This window comes from Podarcis pityusensis (assembly GCF_964106645.2).
Source record: "Podarcis pityusensis genome assembly, chromosome: 16".
In the NCBI taxonomy this organism is placed as follows: domain Eukaryota; kingdom Metazoa; phylum Chordata; class Lepidosauria; order Squamata; family Lacertidae; genus Podarcis; species Podarcis pityusensis.
Window position 1 is genome coordinate 11,603,729 of NC_138041.1, and position 22,178 is coordinate 11,625,906.

Genomic DNA, 22,178 nt, shown 5'->3' on the forward strand with positions numbered 1-22,178 from the left:
TTGTTCTCTTAGAATGGCAATGGCGCCCACCTGAGGGGCTGGAACTCAGTTCCGGCTGAAAAAAAAGCCCTGGTTATTCCACAGTTCATTTCCTTCTAAGTTACCTACCACACAGGTAAACCCTGACCGGCCCCTTTAATGTTCTGTTTTCTCTTTGCAGCCGAACAAAGGATCCCTCCCTAAGTCCAGGTGAGCTTTCAAAGTCAAGGATGGTGAAGGGGACAATAAAGCTGTTTGGTGGGTTGGAGATGTAGTCCAAAATCTCTGGAGGGCACCAGGTTGGTGAAGGCTGCTCCAGGCAAAGATGCAGCCCCTTCTTCTTTCCTACAAATCCCTAATGCTTCCTTCCTCTCCCTCTGCCTAGGGCCACTGAGCGCTCGACGGATGCACCAAGGTGAGGCTTCAGAAACAATTGCATTGGAGGGTTTGGGAGAAGAAAGCAGGCAGGAGTTTTTCTCCCTCTGTCTGAACACCAGAACTTGGGGACGTCTTATGAAGCTGAAAGTTGGAAGGTTCAGGACAGACAAAAGGAAGTCCTTCTTCACACAGTGCATATGGGAGTTTGTCCCTCAGGAAGTAGAGATGGTCACCAAATTGGATGACTTTAAAATACAATTAGGCAAAATCCAGAGGATAGGGCTACAAAGGCTAACTGTTGGAGGGGGTAAGCTTCTAAGAACGTAAGAATAACCCTGCTGGATCAGGCCAGTGGCCCATCTAGTCCAGCATCCTGTTCTCATTGTGGCTGCCAAGATAACTGTGGAAAACCCTCCAACACAACCCAAGCACAAGAGGACTCTCCCTTCCTGTAGCTTCCAGCAACTGGTATCCAGAAGCATTGCTACCATCTACTAGTAGTAGTCACTGATGGCCTTTTCCTCCAACAAGTTATGAATACAGTCGTACCTTGGTTGATGAACAACTTGTGAGTCGAACGTTTTGGCTCCCGAATGCTGCAAACCTGGAAGTGATTGTTCCGGTGTTTGAACGTTCTTTGGAACCCAAATGTCCAGTGCGGCTTCCATGGCTTCCGATTGGCTGCAGGAGCTTCCTGCAGCCAATCGGAAGCCATGCCTTGGTTTCCGAACATTTTGGAAGTCGAACGGACTTCCGGAACAGATTCTGTTCGACTGTAGCGGTTTCTGGAAACTGCAGGAGGGGAGAGTGCTGTTGTGCTCAGGTCTTGCTTGCAGGCTTCCCATAGGGATATATAGCTGGCCGCTGTGAGAACGGGATGTTAGACTGGACGGGTCACTGGCCTGATTCAGCTGGCTCTTCGTAATGGAAAACAGAACATCTGGTGGTGCCTGGGGTGGAGTTAGGCCACACCATACATTTAAAGCACTCTTGACAGCACTTTAAACAGTAATGGCATCATCCAAAGAATCCTGGGAGCTGTAGTTTTGTTAAGAGTGCTGAGGGAGGGCTGGATAGAGAGGCCTGGGGGTGTGGGTTGTGTTTGACCCCTAGGCCTGAGGTTCTTCATCCTTAAGATAGGAGCCTAGGCAAAGTTTTATCACTTGATTCTCCTGGTTGCATCAGGAGTCCTGAAAAGTGGGTGATGCTTGGTCATTTGAGGGGCAGGACCTCCATAGCAGAAGACATGCAGATTGACTTTTTGGGCCAAGGTGGGTTTGGCATTTGTTGTGCTACAGCTGCTGATGCCCAGCTGTTCCCTCCTTCTGTTTTTCTGTCCCTTTAGAAGGACGTTCCACGAAGATGTTCCTGCGTGGCCGCCCCATCACCATGTACATCCCTTCCGACTTTCTCAACTATGAGGAGCTGCGCATGGAGCTGCCGACCGAGAAGTTGAAGCTGGACTGGGTGTATCCTTTCAGGAAGGAGGAGGCCTCCTTCCTTGTTCCGCTGCCCTCCCATTCCAGCCTTTCCTAAAGCACAGTAGCCACAGAATAACACTGTTTCCCCGGTGAAACCCATTCAGGGAGGGGTAGCCAACCTGGTGCCCTTTGGGTGTTGTTGGACTCCATTTCCCATGAGCCTCAGCCAGCATGGCCAATGATCAATGATGGGAGTTGTAGTTCACCAAGCTGGCTAATGAGAAAATGAGAGACTGAGAAGAATAGACTGAGAGGAATAGAAATGAATAGATAACGCTCATTCCCCCCTCCCCCCTTTCTCTCTGTGTTTTATGCCTTACCCCACATGGCAGTGGCACCTGGAGGAGTGCCTCTGAGGAGCACTGACTGTGCCCTATAAACCAAAGGTAGCCAACATGGCGCCTTCCAGGTTTTTTGGACTCTATTTCTCATCAGCCCCAGCCAGCATGGCCAGTGGTCAAGGATGATGGGAGTTGTAGTCCACAATGTGTGGAGGACATGAGGTTGGCTATCTCTGAATTAAAGCATGCAGATCTAGGGCATAGGAGGAGGAATGTTATTTAAATTTACACTTAGCTTCTACCTTCTCTGTTTTTTGTTTCTAGCTGACTAGGTTGAGGGAAAGAACTGCAGATCAGTGGTAGAAATCTGCTTTGCATGGAGAAGGTCCCAGGTTCAATCGTCAGCATCTCCAGGTAGAGCTGGGGTGAAAACTTCCTGCTTGAAACCTTGGAAATCTGCTGCCAGTCAATGTAACAACACTGAGCTATATAGACCAATGGTCTGATGGGATTAGGCAGCTTCCTATGTTTGTTTGTATTATTATTATCATTATCCCAGCCTTCCTCCAAGAAGCTCAGGGTGGCATACACAGATCCCACACTTTTACCCACACAACAACCCTGTAAGGTAGGTTGGGTTGAGAGTTAAGCAAACCGGTTCAAAGTCACCCATTGAGCTTTGCAATTGAGTAGGGACTAGCACCCAGTTCTCCCTGGTTTGAGTCCCACCATTTGGGCCCCTGAAAGAGTAGGCTCCCTCACAGGGGTGTTATCACAAAAGATGACAGAGCCATCGCTTGAGTCCCCAGTGACACAGAGAGCAGGCAGGCATGGCTCCCTTGTCCTCCCCGTTTTGCATTTGTGTCGGTTCTTTGCTCCTTGACGCCTGTCCCAGATATGGATACCGAGGCCGTGACTGCCGCTCCAATCTCTACGTGTTGACGTCAGGAGAGCTGGTCTACTTCATTGCCTGTGTGGTTGTGTTGTATCATGTGCAACATCGCACACAACGCCACTACCTGCGGCACACTGACTGCGTGCGCTGGTGAGTTGCGGGAGCCATTTCCCAGACCCGCAACCTGCTCCAATACTCCTGTGTATATTACCTGTATGTACACCCACAACATGAGGGATGCAGGTGGCGCTGTGGGTTAAACCACAGAGCCTAGGACTTGCCAATCAGAAGGTCAGCGGTTCGAATACCCGCAGCTGGGTGAGCTCCCATTGCTCGGTCCCTGCTCCTGCCCACCTAGCAGTTTGAAAGCACGTCAAAGTGCAAGTAGATAAATAGGTACCGCTCCAGCGGGAAGGTAAACGGCATTTCCGTGTGCTGCTCTGGTTCGCCAGAAGTGGCTTAGTCATGCTGGTCACATGACCTGGAAGCTGTACGCCGGCTCCCTCAGTCAATAAAGCGAGATGAGCGCCGCAACCCCAGAGTCAGCCACGACTGGACCTAATGGTCAGGGGTCCCTTTACCTTTACCTTTACCTTACACCCACAGCACAGGGACAGGCGCAGAAAACATACAGACAAATACTTGTGCTCACTCTCACACTCACTCTCATTTGCCAAAGCAAATGACAGGCAGGGACAGAGCCAATGACAGGCATAGCCAACCATCCTCGCTGCATCACTGAGACAGGAGGAGGGAAAAGCCAACAGGCACAGCCACCCGCTGGCCTGGTTGTAAGTAAGTAAGAAGGCAGGCAAGTGTGCAGGGCTCGGTGGCTGAGAGCAGGCTGAGGTTGGTGGGGCAGCACCCCATTCACTGAAATCCTCCAGCAGAGGCAGATTAGGGGAGTGTGACTGGTTCGCCTGCACTGGGTGCTGAACCAAGAGCGTGGTGCAGGAGACACCGCAAAGATCACTTAGAACGAAAGGCAAGAGGTGGGGGGGGGGATGCTGAATTTTGACGTTGCTTTGGTCCATGGGGGGTGAGGGCGGAGAATCTGATTGAGCAAAGTGGTTTTCACCTTCTCTGGAGCGATGGGGTTAGGAGACTTTGAGTTTGGGAGCAGATGGTGGATCGGGCCCTTTCCTCTTGTGATTCTGTTCTTTCTCCAGCCTAGCAGTGCATCCTGACAAAGTCCGCGTTGCTTCAGGGCAGATGGCTGGTGTGGACAAGGATGGCAAGGTAAACCCCTAGATCTGGGAGGCACCCCAGGCCGTGATTTCCCCCCTCATTTCAGCTACATGGCTTACAAGTTTTTTGTCCAGAGATAAGATTAATTGGCTGCAGTGGTGCCATCAGATTTCAGACTTTGGGGCAGAGAGGTTTGGGGCTCCACTCAGCAAAATGAGCCAGAATGCTCCCAAACACAATAGGACTGGTGGCCTTTCACATTTTGAAGTAATGCAAAATGCTGCCCAAACCAGTCTTCTTCAACCTTGGCACCCAGATGTTGTTGGACTACAACTCCCCATAATCCCTAGCAGGGATTATGGGACGATAGGAACTGTAGTTCAACAACTTGCTTTTAATTTCTTTGTGCTTTTAACTTGTTCTTAGCTTGTTATGATTTCATTGTTTGGTTTTACGTTTTTACATTGCTGTAAACCGCTGAGATACAGTGTTATGATACAGTGGTATATAAATATTTTTGTAAACAAATAAACTTCTGGGGATGCAGGGTTGAAAAACATCTCTTCCTGCCTCCCAATCAGACCACGCAAAGTCCAGAATCTAAAATTACCTAACTGCCCCACTTCCTGGTTATACAGACATTAAAGATGGAATTCAATAACCTGTCAAAACAGAATGCGCTTAAATGGCAAAATCTTCTATTGGTCTGGCTACTGACAGCAGCGAAAGTACAAGTAATGCACTCCTTCAATCAGCAAACAAAGCATTATGAGGTGTGAATAACAAATGGAACCCATTAATAAAGTGTGTGTGCATGCACAAATAAAAAACCAAGCAGGTGTGAGTTACTTGAGGAAAGGAAGATATTCATGTTATTAAAAAATAACATTTTAAAATTAATTACTCTGTGATAGACAGATAGTCCATTTGAATTAATATTCTGCTACTAGCAAACTAGCAATGTGCTTTCTATATGCACTACTGGCTTGTTTTGATCTCTACCTCTTTTTGCTCTACCTCGTTACATAGGGAAGCTGACCTTTCTTATTTCTCTTCCACTCTCCTTACAGCCTCTGCAACCCTCCGTTCACATCTGGGACTCGTCCAACCTTAACACCTTGCTAGAAATTGGTCAGGGCAGCTTTGAGAGAGGAGTTGGTTCCCTTGCTTTCTCCACAGCTGTGAGTGTTACAACTTCTCCATCCTATACGTTGGTTCAAGGAAAAAATAGGTATATAAAAAGGAGAATTTCTGGATGACAAGATTTGGGGCAAGTACTCTTTGGTGAGAGGACCCCAAGAGAGGTTTAAAACCACAAAATATGCAGCAAATTGTGGAAATACAGGATGTTAGACCTTTAAAATATGTGCCCTTTAAAGTGAGTTCCAGAATATCCCTTCAAAAGTTTATTTCCAAAGTCTTACACTTCCCTAAGCACAGAAAAAATCCCACGTTTGGTAAGTTAAAAATGGGTTTACTTATGAACGCTTCAAAGGTCAGGTTCATGTGTTTCAGAGCACAGACAGTAAAACTTATCTTATATACAAAATGGTGAAAGTTCCTAAATTATTAGTATAGGAACTCAAGACTGGCTTGTGAGAGCCATGCGGTCTGAGTTGGAGCAATCATTTCAAACCTTTTTTACATGCTGAGCTTCTCAGGTAGACCTATTTCCTCCCAATGTGATGTAGCTAAGCCTGGCAGAACAACTTACTTCATGCATTAATTTGACTTAAGCATGTTGGTTATATGAGACTGGTTATCCCACACTAAATGCTATTATACATGCATTCTCTTGAGCGCTGATCCTTATATATCATTTTTATAATTACGTATATATTCCACTTTTAAGTTTGATAAGTTAACCCCATAGGTCCCTGAGCAAGCAGTGAGCTAACTGCTTCACACCATAATGCAGGCATAGGCAAACATGGCCCTCTGGCTGTTTTTGAGACTACAATTCCCATCATCCCTGACCACTGGTCCTGTTAGCTAGGGATGATGGGAGTTGTAGTCCCAAAACATCTGGAGGGCTGAGTTTGCCTATGCCTGCCATAATGGAAACTTGTGTTATGACCATAGGGCCCATCATGTAGGATGCTACTACCTACAATGGCTATGTTCTCCCTCCATTGAATGAAGCTCATGGACCACTGGTGGTCCCCAGATCACAGCTGGGGAACCTCTGTGGTAGAGCATCCCCTTGACATGCAGAAGGTCCCAGGTTCAATCCCTGGCATCTCTAGTTAGGGCTGAGAAAGACTCTCTGCCTGAGACCTTTGGAGAGCTGCTGCCAATCAGTGTAGACAATATTGTACTAACTCTCTGTAAAGCAGCTTCCTGTGTTCCTATCTCCCTCCAGGATGAGGGGGCATACTTATGTGTGATAGACGAGTCCAACGAGCACATGCTGTCTGTCTGGGATTGTGCTCGTGGCACCAAGCAGGCTGAAATCAAGGTGAGTACTGTGGTGGTGGTTGTTATTTGAACTTGTTTGTTGCCTGTTACACAAAAAGATCTCCAAGCAACTCACAACATATTTAAAAAGCACAAAGATAAGTTAAAAAAATAAAATACAGCGGTACCTCTGGTTACGTACTTAATTCGTTCCGGAGGTTCGTTCTTAACCTGAAACTGTTCTTAACCTGAAGCACCACTTTAGCTAATGGGGCCTCCTGCTACTGCTGCGCCGCTGGAGCCCGATTTCTGTTCTCATCCTGAAACAAAGTTCTTAACCTGAAGCACTATTTCTGGGTTAGCGGAGTCTGTAACCTGAAGTGTATGTAACCTGAAGCGTATGTAACACTACCTCGGGTTACATACGCTTCAGGTTACAGACTCCGCTAACCCAGAAATAGTGCCTCGGGTTAAGAACTTTGCTTCAGGATGAGAACAGAAATCGCGCGGCGGCAGCAGCGGGAGGCCCCATTAGCTAAAGTGGTGCTTCAGGTTAAGAACAGTTTCAGGTTAAGAACGGACCTCCGGAACGAATTAAGTACGTAACCCGAGATACCACTGTACATGGTAATAAGAAAACATGCACACAAAATTACATTCAGTTCATAAAAAAATATATGCAAGGCAACCCCCAACAGCAGCAGTAGAAGGTTTGACAGTCTGAGTAACAGCAAACAGCCTCATTGCGGTCCATCAAGAGTAGTCACTTGGTGCTGAAAAGGTGTCAGCAAAGGCACCAGGTGGGCCTTACTGTGGAGAGCTTCCACAACTGGGGAGCCAGAAGACCCTCTCTCTTGTCTGTGTGGAGAGGCCTGGCTTTGCTGTCTCGTCTGATTTAAACGCAGTGGGTGGAATTTGATTTTGCACTATTACGATTGTTACACCAGTCCAAGCGTTTTTGTCAAATGGCAGCTTACCACCCACCACCCCCCCGCAAAGGATAATCATAATACATAAGAAACAAAAGCATTAAAATAATTCTAATTGTATAAATAGCATAGTTAAAAACACCATGAAGGCCCAGCAAAAATGTTAGGGTTTTAGCTGGCATATGAAAGAGTCAGGGTAATATGCAGCTTAGCAAGGAGGTCATTCCACAGAGGCAGAGACACCACCTAAAGAAAAAATAAAATAAAATGATAATAATACTAATATTTTGGGTGGTGGCTCCTCATAACATCATCTCCATCATCATAATCATCACCACCACCATTATTATTATTATTTATTTACTGCTTAAGCAAAATTATTTATTTAATGCTTAAGCAAAATTTATTTACTGCTTGAAGCAAAATAAGCTTCAAAGTGATTTCCAAAAGCCACTTATAAAAATATAAGCATCCATAATTCAAAGTACACAATGAAACAATCCCATTAGAATAACAGCAGTGTAAAAAAGTGCCTTTCCTTCAGAACATTTCAGGGGTGCAGCAATAAGGTGGTGATCTGCTTGTCTGGAGGGTTGGTCTTCCCTACACACACAACTAAGGCACTTTGGGAGTCTTAAAACACTTTGAATAATCCTTGTGGGCATCTTGGGTGGTGCTGAGAGGCCACATCACCCTGATACCTTCTTCCTTCCACTCTCCACCCATCCACCCCATTGCACCTCGCAGAGTACCAATGAATCTGTCCTGACGGTGGAGTTCAACCCGCAAGACAGCAGCAACATAATCACCACTGGGAAATCTCATGTCTATTTCTGGACCTGGAGTGGAAACAGCCTAACAAAGAAGCAGGGAATCTTTGGGGTGAGGCAATGCTGCAGTGTGTGTGTGTGTGTGTGTGTGTGTGTGTGTGTGTGGTGGGGGGTCATTGGTAAAATTGGGGGCCTTCAATAAAAGAGAACAGGGAGGGAGAAGTGGGGAGGGAAGGCTTCCGAATTCAAGGCCTTAGATGGTCAACCCCAATTCCTTCCTCGGAGAAAATACAAGTGTTAAACGTGGTGACAGAAAACACCCAGCACATGCTCAGATGCACTCTTTTTAGCTAGCTACGTTTTTCAACCAGAGTTTTCCTCAACTGCCTTAAGCCCTATCTTGATAACTTAATGGTCATATCCACGCTATATGTTTAATTCACATTTAAATCACATGGCTTCCCTCAAAGAATCCTGGGATCTGTCATTTGTTAAGGGTGCTGGGAATTATAGCTCTGTGAGGGGCAAACTACAGTTCCTGGGATTCTTGGCAGTGGGCAGGCTGTGTGGTGTGGTTGTGACCAGTGTCTCTGCTGACATTTTATTCTGTCCCAGTCAATGCTCGCTACTCAAAAGTCTCTCATTGTTTCCATGCCTTGCCTGACCTTAGTTGTTTGTCCAAGTTAATCTTTCTCTTTTCTTCTCCCCATGCAACTCCTCACACAGATTCCCAGATCACTATGCTATCATTTGCTAACTTCTATGTTTTACCCTGGGCAGAATCGCAAATGCAAGTTCCTTCTTGAACAGCTTCTTCTTCCCCATCTTCTTTTTCTTTCAACAACCCAAAATCACAGTAGCAGTGCATTACATTGTTAACATATACAGATAAAAGGAAAGAAAGAAAGAAATGGTAACACACCAGTATAAACCAAAGCCTACATATTTCCCAAACTGGCATGGATGGTGGGAGCAGACTTTAGTAATAGGGCACCCTGAGCGAGGACAAAATTTGGCACTGCCCACTCCCTAAATATTTCTTATTTTCACAATAATACCCTTTTTATTTATTATTATTTTGTGCCCCCTCAGCTTGGCGCCCTGTGGTGGGGACGGGGGACAGCACGCACTGCCCTAAATCCAGTACTGCAGACAGTGAATGTTTGGCATCTAAGTCCAAAGCATAATAAATAAAATCCCACCAGATGGTGTAGAAGCATTCTGGATCCGCCATCCCTTTGAAGACACAAAATTTATGTGTTTATTTTTCCCCCACAATAGCCAAACTCCGTCAGTTCTTGTACTACAAAGACAAATGTAGATCCCGCCCCCCGAAATTTTCCATTACTGTACTGCGTATTGAAATCCTGGCTGCAGCTTACATCTGTGTTGAAAGTTATTCAGAGCAAACAAACTTTCATGCTGTCATTCCCTATATTCAGTAATGACCATTAATAGAGAAGCCTGAAGAGGCAATTTAATTATTTTAGATATTTTTTGATAAACATCCTGCTGGAACTTTGAGATACGGGAATGAACCTTGCCCGGTTCTTCCCAGCCATCGTTGTATCAGCATCTCCCCTTCCTGATCTTTCCAGAAATACAAGAAACCCAAGTTCATCCAGTGCTTTGTGTTCGACACCAACAGTGATGTGCTGACCGGAGACTCGGAGGGCAACATCCTGACTTGGGCCAGGGTGCCTGCTGACATCCGTACGCTGGGAAAGGGGGCGAAAGGTATGCAAAGGTGAATGGTAATAGCAAACCATGGTCTGCTAGGGTGGTTCCTTGGGCATATGCTGATTTGCATACAATTTGCATATGCTATGGGCTGTGGACTGACACAGAGTTAGAAATGATTACAGGGGATTCCCCACTTGTCGCTGTTGACTTGCATATATGTGTGTGGTGCTGGTAAATAATGGAGGGAGAGAGCTGGAGAATCCTCATAACTTGCAAAGAGACGCTTCCTGGAGCCCGAAGAGGACTTCAGTTAGGTAGAGAAGAGACTGGAGGCTCAGTGGGGCTTTGCTTAGGCTGCTCACCTTCCCCACATAACAGCTGATGCATGAGGTAGCGCAGCAGGAGCAACCTCTTTTCTGTGTGTCCTCCAGTCTCCAGCCAGCCCCAGAGCTTCTATTCCAGTTGTGGATATTTTTGGTACAGTGGTACTTCGGTTGTCCAACGCAATCCGTTCCAGAAGACTGTTCGACTTCTGAAACGTTCGACAATCGAGGCGCAAAGGGCGGTCTGCAAAGTCAATGGAGAAAATTGGGGGGACAACGCAGCGGAAGCCGTTCGACTTCCAAAAAGCGTTCGAAAAGGGAAGCATTTACTTCTGGGTTTTTGGCTTTCAAAAACTGAAATGTTTGGCTTGTGAGATGCTCGAAAACCGAGGTACCACTATACAGCATTTTAAAATCTGGAATGGCCGAGCAGGCATTTAAAGGGTGTTTGGAGCGTGCTCCCCAGTTACGTGGTTTTCACTTACGCGTGCAGGGCACCAGAGCATAACCCCAGCATAAGTGGGGAGTCGCCTGTACTATAATAGAAATAGATATACAATGGAGAAGCAAATAAGATGGACCAATGGTCTGACTGTACAATAGGGCACCTTCCTATGTTCCTGTGGAGAGGCATGCCAACAGAGAACCTGGCACGAATCCCCATGTCATGTCACCAAAAAGGAATACAAAACTGAACCAGGGTTTGACACAGGTGTGTTTTTACCTCTCTTGACAGAGACGTACCAGATCAGCAAGCAAACGCGAGCCCACGAAGGCAGCATCTTCTCTCTCTGCCTGTGCCGCGATGGCTCGGTGCTCAGTGGGGGTGGCAAGGACCGGCGCCTGGTCCAGTGGAGCCCCAGCCTCTCCCTGCTGCAGGAGGTGGAGGTAAGGGAGGTGACTGGATCTGCACAGCAGCTCTTGGAGATTGCTTGGCGTATGTTAATAACCACCATATCCTTTAGCTTTGGGGTGGCTAACTTCATGTGGCCAGGAGGCCACATTCACCCTTGGCCTACTCTTTGGGGGCTGCGTGCCAGGGGTGGCTAAAAGTGGGCGTGGCCACCTCACACATTTTCACTTGCAGCCTGACGTACACCCACCCACACAAAGTATCCTTTCTGACACATCTGATGATTAAAGAAGAAGCCGTTTGCATCCCCATCAAAGCAATGAGCTCTGTTCACCCCGGCCCTGAGTCTACAGTGGTACCTCGGGTTAAGTACTTAATTTGTTCTGGAGGTCTGTACTTAACCTGAAACTGTTCTTAACCTGAAGCACCACTTTAGCTAATGGGGCCTCCCACTGCTGCTGCACGATTTCTGTTCTCATCCTGAGGTAAAGTTCTTAACCTGAAGCACTATTTCTGGGTTAGCGGAGTCTGTAACCTGAAGCGTATGTAACCTGAAGCGTATGTAACCCGAGGTACCACTGTACTTCAAACATTCTCCCACCTTTTTGCCCCAGCCACCAGAAACAGTAGGGTCTTTGGGGTGGGTTTTTCTTTTACTAAAATGTGTTTGGGGATCTGGGGTTAGCCTCTTAACTGCTTTTGCCCCTCACTGTAGGTTTGCACCCGGAAGGGAGGATACACCTTATGGTTAAGGCTTGTTGCTCAATTAAATAAACATTTGCCAATTTAATCATATGAATTTTAAAAATTTCATCAGATGGTTCCCTCTGGTTTTGTTTGACCCGCTTCGAGCCCATCCCTGATGGAGAAAAGTGAGTTGCTATAAATCAGGCTCCCTCAACCTCGGCCCTCCAGATGTTTTGGGCCCATCATTCCCATCATTCCTGGCCACTGGTCCTGCTAGCTAGGGATCATGGGAGTTGTAGGCCAAAAACATCCGGAGAGCCGAGGTTGAGGAAGCCTGCTATTAATCCTTAAAAATAACAAAAGGAAATAAGGCAAAGTAACTTGAAGCATTGAATTTCCAAGTGGGCATGTGGCCCTCGGAAATTTGCCCAGAAGCAAATGCGGCCCTCAGACTGAAAAAGGGTTTTAATCCATCCTTGGGTGAATCCATCAAACTTTACACACAGACCAGCTTTATAATGCCTGCTGCTTCTTTGGCAATCAGATTCCAGAACAGTTTGGTGCCGTCCGCACCATCGCCGAGGGTGATGGAGGGGAGCTGCTGGTAGGGACCACACGCAATGCGCTGCTGCGGGGGAGCTTGGCGGAGGGCTTCCGGCCCATAATCCAGGTAAAGGGATGGGTCTGGTCTGGTCGCAGGGCCTCCTCCTCAGCTGCTCCTTCCTTCTCCAGCTGCTTCTCAACGCTCTTCCTTTGCAGGGGCACACGGACGAACTGTGGGGGCTGGGCACTCACCCTTCGCGGGACCTTTTTGTCACTTGCGCCCATGACAGGCAGCTCTGCATGTGGGATAGTGGGGAGCACACGCTGGCTTGGAGCACCACGCTGGAGGTAACTGGACCCGGGAGGGGAGGAATATGTGGCATGGCCCAGGGGTGGCGGCAATGCCATTGATGTAGTACCGTTCCATGGAATGGGTCAGTGGACACAGAGAATCAATTTGGATGGCTTTAAAAAGAGGATTAACAAATTCATGGAGGGCAAGGCTATCAACAGCAGCTTAGCCATGTTGTCTATGTTTTCCCTGTCGGAGGCATTATGCCAGTTCCTGGGAATCACAGGTGGGCAGAGTGCTGTTGTGCTCGTGTCCAGCTTGCAGGCATCTGGGTAGGCGAGAAGTGTTGTTTCTGCATGATCATCCTACACAAAGCGGACACGAAACACATGAAAGAAGCGAATTCTTGTCCTGTTGGAAAGTTCATTCAGCAAAAAACCCCTCTCTGACTTCTAAGATTTCAATAGCCATCGGCTAACATGCTTTGGGATTGTAAGGGTTAGAAACGGAAATAATAAAAAAATACAATGAAAATTGCACATAAGAACTTAATCTATTTACTCGAATCTAACGTTCACCTTTTTTGGCCAAATTACATTGCAAAAAATAAGGTACACATTAGATTCAAAGGCACATTTACATTTGCTGGCAAATATGGTTTTTTGGTTTCAAGGTTCTGAAAACTGAGGTGCACGTTAGATTTGATGGCTCATTAAAGGTAAAGGGACCCCTGACCGTTAGGTCCAGTCGCGGACAACTCTGGGGTTGCGGCGCTCATCTCGCTTTATTGGCCGAGGGAGCCGGCATACAGCTTCCGGGTCATGTGGCCAGCATGACTAAGCCGCTTCTGGCGAACCAGAGCAGCGCACAGAAACGCCATTTACCTTCCTGCCGGAGTGGTACCTATTTATCTACTTGCACTTTGACGTGCTTTCGAACTGCTAGGTTGGCACGCTTGTTGTTGTTGTTTAGTCATTTAGTCGTGTCCAACTCTTCGTGACCCCATGGACCAGAGCACACCAGGCACTCCTGTCTTCCACTGCCTCCCGCAGTTTGGTCAAACTCATGCTGGTAGCTTCGAGAACACTATCCAAGCGTTTCGTCCTCTGTCGTTCCCTTCTCCTTGTGCCCTCCATCTTTCCCAACATCAGGGTCTTTTTCAGGGAGTCTTCTCTTCTCATGAGGTGGCCAAAGTATTGGAGTCTCAGTTTTAGGATCTGTCCTTCCAGTGAGCACTCAGGGCTGATTTCCTTAAGAATGGATAGGTTTGATCTTCTTGCAGTTCATGGGACTTTCAAGAGTCTCCTCCAGCACCATAATTCAAAAGCATCAATTCTTTGGCAATCAGCCTTCTTTATGGCAGGAGTAGACTTGAGTAAATACGGTAAGATGAACGTGCTGGTTCAGGCCAACGGCCTATCTACTCCAGTATCCTGTTCTTCCAGTGGCTGATGAAATGCCTCTGGGGAAGCCCATGAACAGGATGTTAGTGCAACAGCATTCTCCCTCCACTTGTGATTCCCAGACATTGGTCTTCAGAGGCATAATGTCGCTGACAGCAGAGGGGAAATATAGTTGACATGGCTAATATCCACTGATAGCCTTATCCTCCAGGAGTTTGTCTAATCCTCTTTCATAGCCTCTTTCCACCTGACTGGGGCAGTTCTGTGCTTTGAACACACTGAATGAATAGCACCGTATCCAGTTAGCCACCCTATGTCATGATAGTATTTACAATAAATCTCATGTTGTTCCTCTTTCTCTCTTTTCTAGGAGACAGGGCTCTGTGCCGACTTCCATCCCAGTGGGAAAGTGGTCACAGTCGGGTTCAGCTCTGGACGGTAACTACTTGTTCCACCCCACCCTCGCCTCAACTTTTGCACACTTGGGAAGGGCAACCCTGCTTCGTTAGTAAAGGTTGTCAATTTCTTTTCTGGCCTTGAGAACACTTGTGTGAAAAGCAGAAAATCAACAGGTTAAACTTCTTCCCTCTGGCCAGAATGCAGTTAGTGGGGGAGCTTTGTCCTGTTAAATTTCAGCTTTCTGTGCACCTGCACACCGGAAAAGAAGTGCGCCCTTTGGTGTGGTCACTGGCTGCTGAGAGAATCTCTTGTTTTCTCCCTCCAACAGATGGGTGGTGCTGGACACGGAGACGCAACAAGTGTTGTCGAGCTACATAGATGGGAACGAGCAGCTCTCAGTGGTGCGCTATTCGCCAGGTTAGGCCATTGCTTCCTTTTTCACCAGTTCCTAAGTTTCCACATAGGAAACTGCCTTGTATTGAGCCATACCATTGGTCCATCTAGCTCAGATGCATTTGCACGGACTGGCAGTAGCTCTCCAGGGTTTCAGACATCTGAAGGCAGCCCTGTTTTGGGAAGATTTAATGTTTGATGTTTTGTTCCTTTACCTTTTATTGGAAGCCGCTCAGGGTGGCTGGGGTAACCCAGTCAGATGGATGGGGTATAAGCAATATTATTACTATTATTATTATTATTATTATTATTATTATTATTATTATTATTAATATTATCAGCAGCTCTACCTGGAGATGCCAGGGATTCAATCTGGGACCTTCTATATGTAAGGCAGATGCCATACCACTAAGCAAAGATTCCTCCCCTAAAAATGAAGGAAGATTCCAGTCCTCATGGTTCTAGCTGGACAGCTGATTTAAATAAGAACATGGGAAGCTGTCTCATCTCAAGTCAGATCGCTGGGTCCATCGAGCTTTGCATTGTATATACTGACTAGCAGCAGCTCCTCAGGGTTTCAGACAGGGGAGCTTTCCCAGCCATTGCTGGAGATGCCAGGGATTGAATCTGGGGCCCATCTGCTTGATGCTCTGCCACAGAGCCTTCGCCCCCACCCCAGCCTTTCCTGTTGGGGAATTTGTTTCTCTGTCCTCCCCCTGCCTCTAACTCTGCTTTTACCTTCTTTGGCAGATGGGGAGTTCTTGGCCATTGGCTCCCACGACAATTTCATTTATATCTACAGCGTAGAGGACAGTGGGCATAAATACACCCGTTTTGGCCGCTGCACGGTGAGCATATTATTGATTGGTTCGTTGGTAAGCAAAACCAGACCAGATGCTTCCTAACCTGCACATTTCCTCTCCCTGCACTCCAGGGACACTCCAGTTTCATCACACATCTGGACTGGTCCAAGGATGGGAAATTCATCATGTCCAATTCTGGGGACTATGAAATCCTGTACTGTAAGTTCCATGTCTGAGCAGGAGGGGGAAGGAAGCTACATGTTTTCTCAAGGTGAAAACCCTGAGATGACAACTTCCGAATCACAAACCTCTTTAAAAAAAATTATTCTGCCCTGAAGTGCACTGTGCGGTAATTCCTTTAGCTACCAAGGTGTGGAGCTGCTGTTTTATTTCTGCAGTAAGGCACATTGGTTAGGGAAAGAGAAATTTGGGAGAAGTCCCTGAAGTGGTGGAGAAATGGAAAGTCCTGAGCCTTTGGTTAATTCTGAGACCTGATAGTTGTTCCCATGTGGTGATCTGGTTTCTATTTGCTTCCAGACCACCTGCTTATTGAGCATTCACTGTGATTAGTTTGTGTGGAGCTTAGATGACACCATATATTTAAAGGACATCCAACATACATTTAAAGTACATGAGCCTCCCCCCCCCCCCGCACTCAAGAATTCTGGGAACTGTTGCTCATTAAGAGTTCTGGGAATTGTAGTTCTGTGAAGGGGAAAACTTTAGTTCCTGGGATTATTTCGGGGAAGAAGGTTGATCGCCAAAGAATTGATGCTTTTGAATTATGATGCTGGAGGAGACTCTTGAGAGTCCCATGGACTGCAAGAAGATCAAACCTCTCCATTCTGAAGGAAATCAGCCCTGAGTGCTCACTGGAAGGACAGATCCTGAAGCTGAGGCTCCAATACTTTGACCACCTCACGAGAAGAGAAGACTCCCTGGAAAAGACCCTGATGTTGGGAAAGACTGAGGGCACAAGGGGAAGGAGACGACAGAGGACGAGATGGTTGGACAGTGTTCTTGAAGCTACCAACATGAGTTTGACCAAACTGCGGGAGGCAGTGGAAGACAGGAGTGCCTGGCGTGCTCTGGTCCATGGGGTCATGAAGAGTTGGACACGACTAAACAACAACAATGTGCTTTAAATGTGCATTGTGTGTACTTTCAGTGTGTAGTGTTGAACTTCCCAAAGTGTTATTCCACATTTTCTAGTGTATTTCCTCATCCCTTATAGCAAAAGTCTGGCTCTCTTCGGGGGGGGGGGAGCAGACAGGTTTGGTGCACAGGTCTATCATTTGACTTTATCTGTGCGACCTGAAAATGCCAGTATGTGCCTGAATTGTTGTTGCCATCTGTCTGTCTCAGGAGTGCGCTTCTGAGGGTGAAGTCATATGGCTGCTGCATTAGCAGCACCAGTGACCTCCCCAGGGTGCAAGTCTAGGCAGTGTCTATGGAGGTCCTGGGCTGCCCAGAAGACAATAACCCCCTCTCGGCCTGTGACTGAATCGTACCGGAAAATATCAAGATCCTAGGAGTGCCCTCTCTCTGGGCAACAGCCTGGTATCCTCTGCAAAATTAACCCTTACTTTTGCATGTCTGGTTCTCAGGGGATGTGGCTGGAGGTTGCAAGCTGCTGAGGAACCGCTTTGAGAACAAGGACCGTGAATGGGCCTCGTATACCTGCGTGCTGGGCTTTCATGTTTTTGGTGAGTTTGGAGGCAAGATAAGAAAAACAAGCCTACTCCGCTGGTTTTGTTGAGAAGCTAACCTGCTGGGTTCTATGTGCTAACCTAGCACATGGCGGCGGGGTGTGTGTGTGTGTGTGTAGAAAACATAGTCAGGCCATTGGCCCATCTAGCTCATTACTGTGTACTCTGACTGGCAGCAGCTGTCCTGGGTTTCAGGCAGGGAACTTCCCCAACTGTACCTGGTGATTGATCCTGGGACCATCTGCATGCTCTCTGCCACAGAGTTGCATCCCCTCCCTGTAAGATTCTGGCCTTGATTTCACCTTCTTCTCCATAGTACTCATCACATCTCACTTCCCCCTCTCTCTTCCCATCTGCTCACAGGTGTGTGGCCTGACGGATCGGATGGCACCGACATCAATGCACTTTGCCGCTCCCACAACGAGCGGGTGGTGGCTGTTGCAGATGATTTCTGCAAGGTGCACCTCTTCCAGTACCCTTGCGCCAAGCCCAAGGTAGAATGGAGTTGACTTGAGGTGGGGTGGGAGAAGAGGTTGCTCGTAGGCAAGGATTAATTCAGCTCTGAACTGGGCTAGGCTGGGGATAAGGGCATGAGTTCTGTCTTCTGATCACCATTCTAGGCTTGGGTTGATTTCCTTGACTTCAGAGGGTACCTGTACTTTCAAACTTATCCCACACTGTAGGCTGGATCCTGGTGACTCTAGGCTCTCCCAACCTAATCCAGTCTCTTATGGATCATAGGCAAGGCTGCTTTCGCCACATTCCTGCATCTGCGCCACTCAGCTAACCTTTAAGGGTATTTCTCGGCCAAAAGATGCTAGCTGTTGTTGGACTACAACTCCCATCATCCCTTATCATTGCCCATGCTGGCTAGGGCTGATGGGAGTCGCAGTCCAACAACAAAATCTGGAGGGCACCACATTGGCTTTCCTGTGCTTAAACATCCCCTTGACGATGCCACCTTTTCAAAACGTTTACCCACCTTTTCTTCTTTTCCACAGGCACCAAGTCACGTCTATGGCGGCCATGGGAGCCACGTCACCAATGTGCGTTTCACGCACAACGATGGCCACCTTATCTCCATGGGGGGCAAAGACACCAGCATCTTCCAGTGGCGAGTGGTGGGTGGCAGCCTTGCCCGCAGCCAATCCCTCTCTTCTCCCTCGGTCTCCTCCCAGGATGCTGGGGTCAGCACCTGAAGCCAGCGGGAGGGGAAGAAGCAAAATCTCATACCCCAGTATGGTGACTAAGCCCTTGCAAGAGAGGATGATGGGGCTGACCTCCCATCCCCATGACTCGTTCTTGTGGACTGAGTGCTCAGGTTGATGGATCCGTGGGAAGGCGGGAGTCTCTTCTCCCTGCCAACTTAAATTTCCTTTGGCTAACAATGTGATTTGCTTTATTAACATAAGGGTGGGATCAGCCAGGATACCTAGCAGTCCTAGGCTCAGGAGAACTGGCACCGTGAAGGAAAATGTCTAGCCTGTTGTGTGTGAGAAGGCAGAGAGATCTGTTCCTTGTCTCTCAGACAGGAGTTTTTGGAGAGAAGGACTACTTGTGAGTGGCGAGGTGACAGGGGTGTAGATTTGGGAAACTCTCTGGAGAATGTTCCCTTTGAACCTCAGTGATGTTTCCCTTTCAAGCCTGAAAGACGCTGGATTCTGTTAAGTCCAGAGAAGATGGGTAAATGTCTCTATCCACACACCCCTCCCCTTACTGCCATCCTTCAGTACTTCGTTTACATTCCTAGTGATTCTGGCAGGGGCTGGATCTGATGTGTAAATAGCAAGCGCAAAGAAGGGCCTTAACACTGTGAGAAACGCAGAGAAATAAACCTTTGCATCCAGAGTTCTGCTGTTCCGTGTCTTTTTTTCCACCCTGGACGTGGTGAAGGGGGGCGCAAGGACAAGGACTGCAGCAGGAATTTGCGGCCTAGCTGGTAACCATGGTTACCCAACAACACAGGATAACCTGCAGCATAATATTTCAACTCCCAGTGACACCAGTTGTGTGTTGGGACATATTTTTATAGGAGAGGGGAGTGAGGGGAAAAGATAACTTTTTTTTTTTTTTAAGTGCAGCTTCAGTGCTGAGTTTTGAAATCTACATGTAGTTGAACAATGACCATATGCTCCATAAGTGGCAACTGTAACAGAAGCCTGGGCCAAATTCAATGTTTGTGAAGTAGAGAGGGGCAGGAAATGTTTCCTTTGCTGAAAAAAGTGTATTTCTGTGTGTGCACATGGTTGGGTTGTTTCTGAAACAGACGGGGGAGATACCAGTATTGCTTATTATTGTTGCACTTTCCCAGTCTCTGAGCAGTGCGAGATTCCAGGGTTTCCAAGTACGCTTTAACCAGGGTCCATGTTTCCTTTTGGAAATGAGGCACAGTGGAGACTGTGGTGTTTTAATGACAGATAATTTATTTACACATATATACAATGGAGGGGTTCACAATAGGGTCTTGCTTCTCCCATAGCTACAGCCCTGGATTCAAACAGCCATCAGCCATCGTGCTCTGCCTGCTACTTTGCTTCTCGATTACATCACTCCTCACTCCAACCTCTCTAACCTAAGATCTGGCTTTATATTTTAATTAACCCTGAGTTGAGATTTGCCATCTCATACCAAGTTCCTCTGGTCCTTTGTAGTCTCCTTGATTACTTGTTTTGTTTTGTTTTGTTTTGAAATCTAAGAGGTAAATGGAGCAAGTATCTCCTAGCACAGGGGACGCAGGTGGCGCTGTGGGTAAAACCTCAGTGCCTAGGACTTGCCGATCGTATGGTCGGCGGTTCGAATTCCCGCGGCGGGGTGAGCTCCCGTTGTTCGGTCCCAGCTCCTGCCCACCTAGCAGTTCGAAAGCACCCCTAAGTGCAAGTAGATAAATAGGTACCGCTTTATAGCGGGAAGGTAAACGACGTTTCTGTGCGCTGCGCTGGTGCTGGCTCGCCAGAGCAGCTTCGTCACGCTGGCCACGTGACCCGGAAGTGTCTGCGGACAGCGCTGGCTCCCGGCCTCTTAAGCAAGATGAGCACGCAACCCCAGAGTCGGTCACGACTGGCCCGTACGGGCAGGGGTACCTTTTATCTCCTAGCACATCTTTAGCAGCCCTAAGTTCTTTTGTATAACTGGTGGCATATGAATATGCAATAAGCCTGCATTTTGTGTGCATGTAACTTGTGTACATTTAGCTTCATACACTTGGAAATTAAGAATAAATAAATGAAAGGGGGTGGAAAGGAGTCCAGGAAAAAAGACTTTGGCAATGCTACCCACCACTGCACTCAATGTGTTTTGACTATATGCATTTTTGGCTTTAGGCGTGATCCCCGGAATGTAACCCCTGTGTTAAGTCTAGGGCTTACTGTACTTCACATTTGTAAAATAGTCGGTCGTACCTCACAGGGTTGTTGTGAGAATAGAAAATCACTAAGGACATGGTGGGCTTATAAGTCTGCAGCAACAAATAAAGAGGGAGCAGATAGGACTGTGCACAACATACATTTAAAACGCATCCGGCCCCCTCCTAAAGAAACCTGAGGACTGTAGTTTATTCCTAACAGAGCTGCGAGTCCCAGCAGCCTTACTAAACGACAGTTCCTACGGGTTTTTTTGTGGAGGGGAGAGAACTCTGCCTCAAATACATGGTGTGTATGTAGCCCACGGTTGGTTGTGGAATTATTATATTGCATATAAAGGTAAAGGTAAAGGGACCCCTGACCATTAGGTCCAGTCGTGGCGCTCATCTCGCTTTATTGGCCAAGGGAGCCGGCATACAGCTTCCAGGTCATGTGGCCAGCATGACTAAGCCGCTTCTGGCGAACCAGAGCAGTGCACGGAAATGCCGTTTACCTTCCCGCCAGAGCGGTACCTATTTATCTACTTGCACTTTGATGTGCTTTCGAACTGCTAGGTTGGCAGGAGCTGGGACTGAGCAACGGGAGCTCACCCCGTTGTGGGGATTCGAATCGCCGACCTTCTGATTGGCAAGTCCTAGGCTCTCAAAGAAGGATGTTCTTCTCATTATAGAGGATTGGAATGCTAAAGTAGGGAATCAAGAGATAAAAGGAACAACTGGCAAGTTTGGCCTTGGAGATCAAAAGGAAGCAGGGCAAAGGCTAATAGAGTTCTGTCAAGAGAACAAGCTGGTCATCACAAACACCCTTTTCCAACAACACAAGAGACGACTACACATGGACATCACCAGATGGGCAACATCGAAATCAGATTGATTATATTCTCTGCAGCCAAAGATGGAGACGCTCTATACAGTCAGCAAAAACAAGACCTGGAGCTGACTGTGGCTCAGATCATCAGCTTCTTATAGCAAAATTCAAGCTTAAACTGAAGAAAGTAGGAAAAACCACTGGGCCGGTAAGATACAATCTAAACCAAATCCCTTATGAATACACAGTAGAAGTGAGGAACAGGTTTAAGGATTTAGATTTGCTGGACAGAGTGCCTGAAGAACTATGGGTGGAGGCTCGCAACATTATACAGGAGGCAGCAACTAAAACCATCCCAATGAAAAAGAAATGCAAGAAAGCAAAGTGGCTAGCGGGGGAGAGAAGGCAAGCAAAATGCGAGGGAGATAGTGAAAGATACAGGAAATTGAATGCAGATTTCCAAAGAATAGCAAGGAGAGACAAGAAGGCCTTCTTAAACGAGCAATGCAAAGAAATAGAGGAAAACAACAAAATGGGAAGAACCAGAGATCTGTTCAAGAAAATCGGAAATATGAAAGGAACATTTCGTACAAAGATTACCATAATAAAGGACAAAAGTGGTAAGG

At 47.2% G+C, this 22,178-nt stretch overlaps 1 protein-coding gene across 1 annotated transcript in view; it reads left to right on the top strand.

The window, feature by feature from the left end:
• Positions 1 to 19,234, top strand: part of EML3 (EMAP like 3) — a 36,027-nt gene extending 16,793 nt beyond the window's left edge. Inside the window, exons 6-24 of the mRNA XM_080984573.1 lie at positions 161 to 189; positions 365 to 394; positions 1,703 to 1,826; positions 3,015 to 3,164; positions 4,184 to 4,253; positions 5,273 to 5,383; positions 6,565 to 6,660; positions 8,276 to 8,410; positions 9,897 to 10,035; positions 11,041 to 11,192; positions 12,389 to 12,514; positions 12,604 to 12,735; positions 14,453 to 14,520; positions 14,810 to 14,898; positions 15,625 to 15,722; positions 15,809 to 15,896; positions 17,285 to 17,383; positions 17,750 to 17,880; positions 18,388 to 19,234. Coding sequence (XP_080840699.1) covers positions 161 to 189; positions 365 to 394; positions 1,703 to 1,826; positions 3,015 to 3,164; positions 4,184 to 4,253; positions 5,273 to 5,383; positions 6,565 to 6,660; positions 8,276 to 8,410; positions 9,897 to 10,035; positions 11,041 to 11,192; positions 12,389 to 12,514; positions 12,604 to 12,735; positions 14,453 to 14,520; positions 14,810 to 14,898; positions 15,625 to 15,722; positions 15,809 to 15,896; positions 17,285 to 17,383; positions 17,750 to 17,880; positions 18,388 to 18,585 — 2,065 coding nt within the window. The 3' untranslated portion in view covers positions 18,586 to 19,234. The remainder of the gene's footprint in view (positions 1 to 160; positions 190 to 364; positions 395 to 1,702; positions 1,827 to 3,014; positions 3,165 to 4,183; positions 4,254 to 5,272; positions 5,384 to 6,564; positions 6,661 to 8,275; positions 8,411 to 9,896; positions 10,036 to 11,040; positions 11,193 to 12,388; positions 12,515 to 12,603; positions 12,736 to 14,452; positions 14,521 to 14,809; positions 14,899 to 15,624; positions 15,723 to 15,808; positions 15,897 to 17,284; positions 17,384 to 17,749; positions 17,881 to 18,387) is intronic.
• Positions 19,235 to 22,178: the final 2,944 nt, after the last annotated feature.